The sequence below is a fragment of the Parasteatoda tepidariorum genome, chromosome 9 (genome assembly GCF_043381705.1).
Source record: "Parasteatoda tepidariorum isolate YZ-2023 chromosome 9, CAS_Ptep_4.0, whole genome shotgun sequence".
NCBI lineage: Eukaryota > Metazoa > Arthropoda > Arachnida > Araneae > Theridiidae > Parasteatoda > Parasteatoda tepidariorum.
In genome coordinates this window covers 23593205-23601818 of record NC_092212.1, presented here as the reverse complement: position 1 = coordinate 23601818, position 8614 = coordinate 23593205, and the positions used below count along the sequence as shown (strand labels likewise).

At 28.2% G+C, this 8614-nt stretch overlaps 2 protein-coding genes across 3 annotated transcripts in view; one reads left to right on the top strand and one right to left on the bottom strand.

The window, feature by feature from the left end:
• The window catches only part of LOC107454778 (clavesin-2), a 356878-nt gene that overhangs the window by 128434 nt on the left and 219830 nt on the right, over positions 1-8614 (bottom strand). The gene's annotated exons all lie outside the window — the stretch shown is intronic.
• Positions 5432-8614, top strand: part of LOC107454782 (alpha-tocopherol transfer protein-like) — a 22246-nt gene continuing 19063 nt past the window's right edge. The window contains exons 1-2 of one of the 2 annotated variants that reach the window (XM_043053084.2): positions 5432-5981; positions 8318-8493. In XM_043053084.2, coding sequence (XP_042909018.1) covers positions 8334-8493 — 160 coding nt within the window. In that variant the 5' untranslated portion in view covers positions 5432-5981; positions 8318-8333. Of the gene's footprint in view, positions 5982-6520; positions 6789-8317; positions 8494-8614 lie in introns of those variants that run through there. The other variant, XM_043053086.2, reaches the window with a different exon arrangement.

Here is an 8614-nt window from a genome sequence, read left to right as displayed (position 1 = left end):
CACTTAATGTTGTGGCAGATGGTTTATCCAGAGTATCGGAGATAGATTATAAAGAGTTTGCTAAACTTCAGTCGATTGATAAGAAACTTCTTGGCTTAGACTCTTATAGTCTTGGTTTAGACTCTAAAAATAATCAAATAATCATTCAATTTTAATAAATCATTAAAATTGAATTTTGTCACGGTTCCAGGTATGGAAACATAACTCTTCTGCGACGTTTCTGAGGGAAGATGTTGTCCATACGTACCTGCAGACTATCGTCATAAAATATTTAAAACTCCTCATGAATTATCCCACCCTGGTGTAACAGCTATTGTCAAGTTGACTGGAGAACGTTACGTGTGACCTAACTACAAGAGGGGAGTAGCTGAATGGTCTCGATGCTGAGAAGCATGTCAAAAAGTAAGATGCAACGAGATGTGGTAAGTCCTCCTGGTACATATCCCTAACCTCGTTAGAAATTCAATCATATTCATATTGATTTGTTGGGACCCCTCCCTCCTTCTCGAGGTTATATTTATTGCTTAGCATGCTTGAATTTGTTTTCTGGATGACCTGAAGTTATATCTCAATGGGACATTAAGGCAGAGGCAGTTGCTTTTGAATTTTTTTCCAACTGTGTCGCAAGATTTGGTGATTCTGAGAGGCTTACAACAGACAAGGGAAGTCAATTTAAGAGTAATTTATTCCAAGAATTTTCTAGCCTTCTTCGTATTAAACTTGTGTTTGCCACACCTTATCATCCTCAGTCAAACGGGATGGTAGAGAGATTTCAGGTAATTGAAGAGTGCAATTCGTGCTCATTCAACAGATTGTTGGAATTTAGTTTTACCTTCAATATTACTGGACATCCAAGCTTCAATAAAAGAGCATTTTCTGTGTTCTGCTAATGAGATGGTTTATGGTACACCTATAACTTTGCCCGGAGATTTTTTTTTCTAACTCTATAAATTTAACTAACATTGAGCTTCTTACATTTTTGAAAAATAAAGTTAGGCCTTGGTGACCTACTCCTGCTTCACAACATTGCAAGAAAAAGCGTTTTTGTTTGTAAATAACTTAATAACTGTACTCTTGTTTTTCTTCGACATTATAAATTAAAGAGATCTCTTGTTCCACCTTACAGCGGACTACATCTGGTTCTAGTTAAGTCTTCAGAGCACTTCACCGTACAAATTGGAACTCACGAGCAGACTGTAACAGCATAGACAGATTGAAGTCGGCATTTCAGCTGTCTGAGATAAAAATTAACCACGTGAAATTTTCCGTGTAACTGTCTTCCAGTCTGCGTTGGGATGTCGTGCGGCGTCGCTTCTGCATCTATCATTATTTCTTGTGAAGAGAACTGAAGTGGTTTCGATCTTCACAGTATAAATGCTGTGACGTAATTTGATATTTGCTTTTTACGTATTCTTTTACAAGCAGCTGTATTTAACGAGAACACGTTGGGCGTCTGAAATCAGTTGTGTTTCGTGTTAATAAATGTTTTCTTTAAATATATACACGAGTCTTATTTCCTGAACCCAGTATAATTTCAAAATTTGTGTTTAGATGAAACTACAGTAATATATAAAATAATTGATTTTATGGTGAGTCTTTACTAATCCTGTGATATTAAATCGAGTTAAGTTTGTACAAGAAAAATTATTGAAACAAAGTATGGAAATAAATGTTCATTAAAGCTTTGTTAAGATTAGAAATTAATTCAATTCTAATCTTTAATTAGAAATTATTTAAAGATTAGATAAATTTGGATGATTGCATCGGATGTATCTATATTCCCTAAGCTGACGACGTGAATAGATACTTCATAAACTTAATAATCACCAAATATCATACCTGCCAACTTTCACTCTTTCCGAGAATGGATTTTCAGAGGGGTTGTAAAACAACAAACGAAGAACAATTTGACTGAAAAATATATTTACATTTTGATCCTGTTGAAATACGCTGGAGCAAGGATTATTTTGCTTTTATATATTTATTGTAATTATTTATATGTAGTGGTAATCAAACTCATTTATAATTATCATTATAATTCAAAAAGTTAATTGGAATAACCTAAGTATTGCTTCCACTTTAAATATGAAAATAAAATCTTCCGGAAAATCCGGAAGAGTAGGCAGGTATGAAATATATCAACAAAATACTTTATACCTATATTAATTTAATTGGTACTTATTGCATAGCCCTTAAACATGTAAGTTTTGTGCAAAATATATTTATCAATGGAAGAAAGCTATGATTCGTGCTTTCAATAAATCTACCCGATTTATCAAAGCTATAAAATTATCTTAAAATTCTAAAATAAATAACTGCGTTCTATCAAAACAACCATTTTATTATGAAACATTAGAACAACTATCCTTTTACATTGCCAAATTATTTTAAATTAAAATTATTAATAAACACTGAATAATATTGCGTTTGACACTTATAACAAGTGACGTCATAAACAGTCGTTTGCATAAAGTTTAATTCATAATAATCATATATAATAGTTTGCATAAGTAATCGTTCGGTCCTTTTATAGCTTTACATAACAAGCTAAAATCGAAATTTTAAAAACAAATACATACCTGTCAACATTCATTCTTTTCGAGAATGGATTTTCTAAGTGGTAGTAAAACAATTACCGAAAATCAGTTTTACCCAAAAAGATATTTATATTTTAACCTGGTTGAAATTCGCTAATGTGAGGACTGATATGCTTTTTATATATTTGTTGTAATGTAGTGGTTATGTAGTGTAATTTATATGTAGTGGTGATCAAACTCATTTATAATTATTAATATAATTCAAAAAGCTTAGTGAAATAACATGAATTTTGGTTGCACTTTAAATATGAAAAAAAAAATCTTCCGGGAAAACCGCAAGAGTTGGCAGGTATGCAAATAGAATTCTTTTAAGAACTTGATAAGGGTCTTTCAATTTTAATTCATTAAACTATTAATACATAAATTTTGCTAACACAGGAAAAAAAAATTTTAAAGCTGCGGAAAACCCGCTTTAAAATTCTTATTAAAACATCAACAATTGCTATAGCTCAAGTTACAAGCACATATTACAAGAATTAAATAAGCGTCAACTGTATATGGGTCATTCTCACAAAAACAGTCATTTTCATGTCCCCAGTATATTTTATGTTTGTTTTACAACTTACGAAAAAAAATTTTCAGGGAAAGTGTCCTTCAGAATGCAAGCTAACAAAAGAATAAAAATAAAATTATCAATTTTTATTTTTTATTTATTTTAGGTAATTAAAATATACCAATATGTCATTCCCTCACTTGTCCCCACTGCTGATTTAAAAAAAGAAAAAAATTGTTTCTGAAATAAAAATTTTTTTTTTACAAATTCGTGTTTTTTATTTCAGAATACTGAAATATAGAATTCAGAAAATCAATTTTAAATTTAATTTCTGATAAAAATATTAACACAGCACTATTTTAAACTTTGTCCCCAGTGTTTCGCGTCATTCCCTCACAACAATGTTCTTATCACCTGCAATCTTCTTAGAATAAAAATATTTTAATAAAAACTTCAGAAGTTAACAACTGGCATCATAGAACAAAATTGCAGTATGTTTCCATCTTCAACTTAAAGAAGCTTTGCTGTGGAATAAATTTGAATGAATCAAACCAGGTAAAATTTTTTACATTTGTCATTCCCTCATGTCATTTTTTAGAGTAAAATAAAATACAACTTCATCGAGAAAGTGGATAATTATATGTTGCTTTCTTGTATGAATATAATTGTATGTGATTGACTTCAGAAATTAATTAGGCCTAACTGTTATTTTTAAATTTTATTGAATTCGTCATTCCCTCACTAGTGTATAAAGTGAGGGAATGACGCTGAAGTGAGGGAATGATTCAAGATGAGTATATTATTAAATTTTTTTTTGTTCAATCGTGCCAGCCAATTTTATTTCCCAAACCTGTAAAAACTATTAAATATATAAGACTAAATTATAATAAATATTAGATATACTTAGTATGTTATCATTTTCAAACTTTAGGTAGATGTAACTTAGATAAAAACATGTATTAAAATAAAATATCATTCCCTCACTATTAGTGTCATTCCCTCACTTTTTAAATAGTGAAAATAATTAATTTACTTATTAATTAATTTGAAAAATAAATTAAAAAATTAATAAATTAATTTATTAAATTAATTAATTTATTTATTAAATTAATTAATTAATTATTAATTATTATAAATTAATTAATTATAAATTAATTATTTAAAAAATTAATTAATTTAAATATTAAGTATAATTTATAGGATATATACTTTCTTTATAATGCCATTACATATTTCTATTAATATAAAAAGTTTCAGAACTTTTTATTCATTTTACTTTTTTGGGATTTTATGAACTGAAAACTGACAGTTTTCGTGAGAATGACCCACATGGTGAGCTGTTGGCATCAAAAATAATATAATCCCCAAAATGAAAAAGTACCGTTACTCCATAAGCTTTGCTTTTTAGTTAATTGGTCATTTTTTTATTTCAACTAATACAGATTATTCACATTCATGTATTTATATTATTATGCATATTTGCATTTCTTAATTGAGCAACAATATTTTTAGCAAAAATTTATTTATTTTACTTATAATTGCAGCTAATGAAATTAGTTCTTTCAATTTGTTAAAACATAAATACAATATGATGAATGATTTTAAGTTTAATGTTTGTCCAAGAAAAATTATATAGCCACTACAAACTTTAAAAGCTGAAATAAAATGAACACTAACAGATCAGACCTCATCTAATTACTTACGTAATCAGATCTCATTGGTTATTGGTTTTAAGCAATAATTATATTTGAATCCTAGAATTCGTACTGAGTTTAGAGATTAGAGCTTAGCTTTTCGTTTCATTATCTGATTCTAAATTAAGGAAATTATTAAAATACTAGTTTATATATTAAGTTTTAATAATTTTTTTAATTTGTAATTATAATACATTGTGCTTACTTTTAAAATTAATGCATCCTCTGCAATGAAAGAGGTTCACTTTTAAACAAGCGAATAATTTTAAATATATGACTTCTAAAATGAATGGATAAAGAATTTAGGAATATTTGATGTTTATTCACCTGAACTAGGTATTGTTATGTATATTTACTTACATAAACTATATTTAAAAATAATTTCCATACATTTTAAATCACGTGAAAGGGAAAAATATGTTAGATTTAGCTTCCCTTTTTTAATATATATCACCCAACTAAGAATGGGTAAATGTAGAACTGTTCTAAAGCGTAAGTATTTCTATAGATATTTTATTATTCATTGATTAATAAGCAACTAATTTTTCATTCAAAGAAACAAGTTGGTGCATGATAGATTAGTTTATTGACAGTTCAAGAAATTATATTAACATGAAATAAAAAAAATAATGAATGAAAATTAACATATATTGTATACATAAAATGATAAATTGTTTTTATACTGATTCTGAAAGTGATAAAAAATAGATTATGCTTAATTAATTAGTAAGCTATTGTTTAGGAACATTTTATTTTACAGAACTTAATGTATGAATCAATTATGTTATATATCTTTCATATCCGTGCATAAATTTCATTGTTGTGAATAAAAAAATACTAAGTTTTTTATAGTTATTTATAAAACCTTGATATTGTTATGGAGCCATCGAATGCAGAAAACAAATAGTAATAATAATTGGAAGGGTGAAAAAATATCGACTTACGATATAACAAACGACTGAAAAAAAAAAAATCAAAAATCAAGTCCTTTTCATTTTTCAGAGATAGGCAGACAAGAGATAGACAAAATAAAATGTTTCTTTTCTGAAAAGAATGAACCTCTTCTCTTCACGCGGCGACTAAACCAAGAATCACGACAGTTCTTAGAGCAAACAGGAGAGGGGGTCTGGAAATGCTTTGATTGGATAACAGCGAACCGGAGAACGAGTCACATGATGGGGTTGCTGGTTTCTGAAAGTAATGCATCATGAATAATAGTCTATGTATATTATAAGCCTAAGGAATGTGATAGAATAAATAACTATAAATTATAGAATGAACTGAAATGAAATCGAACAAGAATAAGCGTTTATGCCGGCTATAAGCGTTGAAAAAGGTTACCAAGGAAGCGTCTTTATAATTTAAAATTTTTTTTCTTATATCTTGTCAGACATTTATACAGCTAAAGCATAATTTTCAGGTTTCTTAGATATTTTTGTTTTAAATTCCTTATATTGTACACGTTAAAATAATTTCAAATAAAATTTTTTAACGCAGAGTAAGCATAAAAGTTGCAACGACTAGAAAATACCCTTTGTAAAAATGGTTAAAGTTGGCAGGTATGTTACTTTAATTTATTTAAAGTTGTCCAATTGTCGAGAGATTCATAAAGTAATAATTTCCTCTTCTTTAAGACACGCCTGTCAATAAAAAAAAATTTAAAAAAAAATTAAAAGGAAAGCGTTGACTGTTGAGGAAATAATTAACATTTTAAAAGAGACTTGATTCAGAACTGACACTTATCAAGAATTTCAAACAAATTAATCCTTTTAAGTGACTACATTGAATAAATTTGCTTGTAAGCGAGAACATATGAAGTTCTTACAAAGAATCCAGAAATATAAAGACGTCAAATTGATTTCAATTATTAAGGATACAATAACCAACAAATTGATTTAAACAACTAAAACTTTTGTAGGCAGTGCTATTTCTGAGAAAAAAGTGAAATTAGTTTTTAGTGAATTCTATTTTTTATACTTTATCACTGGTTGATTCTGAAAATACGTAAGTTGCATTTCTGTAACTCAGCAAGCTTCTCATGTTAAAATCATTCTTATATTCCTATCTCTTATAATATACGTTGATGCTATTAAAATAATAGGATATTAAAATTATTTTTAATAACCTATTCTAAAAGTTTTATCGATTATGCAGGTTTTCTTTCTTTGCCATTAAAATCTTTTTCAACGAGTTTTACTATGGTTAAGTTTGTTTAAAAGTTTACCTTTAAAATTAATAAAATGAAATAATTATTAGTTTGTAACCGATGAGAATGCTTCAAAATCTTATAGTTTTCTTTTTTTAAGAGTTCGATAATTGACGCTTTGTACTTGAATAATTAATAAAATAATGAAATCTGCAGGAATGCATACATATCATTTTCTGCAAAATCTACGTCTGTGCTACTTCTAATGTAACATTTTGAGTTTTGCAGAAAAAATTTAGATAAATTAAATTTCATTTTTTCTTAAATTGAAAATGCATAGTAATAAAGTACATTAACTTTAACTTCCTCCAAAGACTGGAAATACTTTATTCAATCTTTGAATAAAATAAGGCAAATAATTATTAGTCCCGCCTTCTTATCAACATGTAATGAAATAGCTCGGATGTCGCTTTTTTTTCTCCCTACGCTGATTGTTGATGCTCTGAAAAAGTCACTTACTTGCTTCACACATTGAATTCTTTATTTTATGAATAGTTGAAGATCATTCATATATTATATACTAGCTGAATACATGTTCTTCGTCAAGGGTGAAAAAATTGGCATTAATAAATCAGTGTTGAAAAATAAATTCATGAGCAAAACGGAAAAATAAATATCGACATCAATAGTAAAGCTAAAATAATTCCAATGTTTTTCCTTTATAATTTGTTACCCTTTTCAGTGGTTTTACGTTATTAGATTAAGCAAAACACGAATTTAGTAGTTCATACTATGGAAATAAAGATTATCTTTATTCCTTATCATCAGGCATAATGCTGTTTCTCGAGCCAACTCATTATATTTAACATTTTCCACAATCAAGTTACTTTTTCCTGTGCTTATAGCTTCGAGGGGCGCTTAAAATTTAGCATAAAAATTCAAAGTATTAGTACGGCTAACATCTCCAATTTCACTCATAAAATACATTGAACCTATATAAGAGTATATTTGGTACATATTTAAACTGTACCAATAACCATAATGCTAGTAGTGCCTATTATCAATATTAAGCACCATTGGTATCAATAATAGTAAGACGATTTTTTACGCTCTTATGTGAGTACAAGTTCTCAATTAATTTTACTTTTTAGTACACTGATTATTTTTTTAACATGAATTTTACTTATTATTTAAGATCTTAAGCTTTCGTCTATAGAACCTTATACACTTAACTGCTTAAACTTTTCTACCACTAGAAAAATATTACTTGAACTACGGAATGCATAATATAGTTGTGCATAGTCACTGTGTAGGGTTAGTTACAGTCGCTGTATTCAGTAGATGCTTAAAATTACCAGTGCTCATCTTTCGACTATCTTATTATTAGGTAACGATTATCAACTATGGAAAGGAGCTATGACAATAGGATGGCAGCTAATGGTTTCTTGCCTTACAAGATGGGTTACCTGACTGATTGGATGACAAAAAAACCAGAGGAAGAACTAAATGAAACTGAAGAAAATAGAGCTCAGGCTCTCGCAGAACTCAGGAAATTGATAGCAAGTATGGTGTTGAAGAATTTTATATTAAATGAGATATCTCTTTAGTTATCTTCTCTTAAGTAGTGCTCACATTACAGTTTAGATATAATCTTGAAATTGCTTCATGAGCAATATATATAATA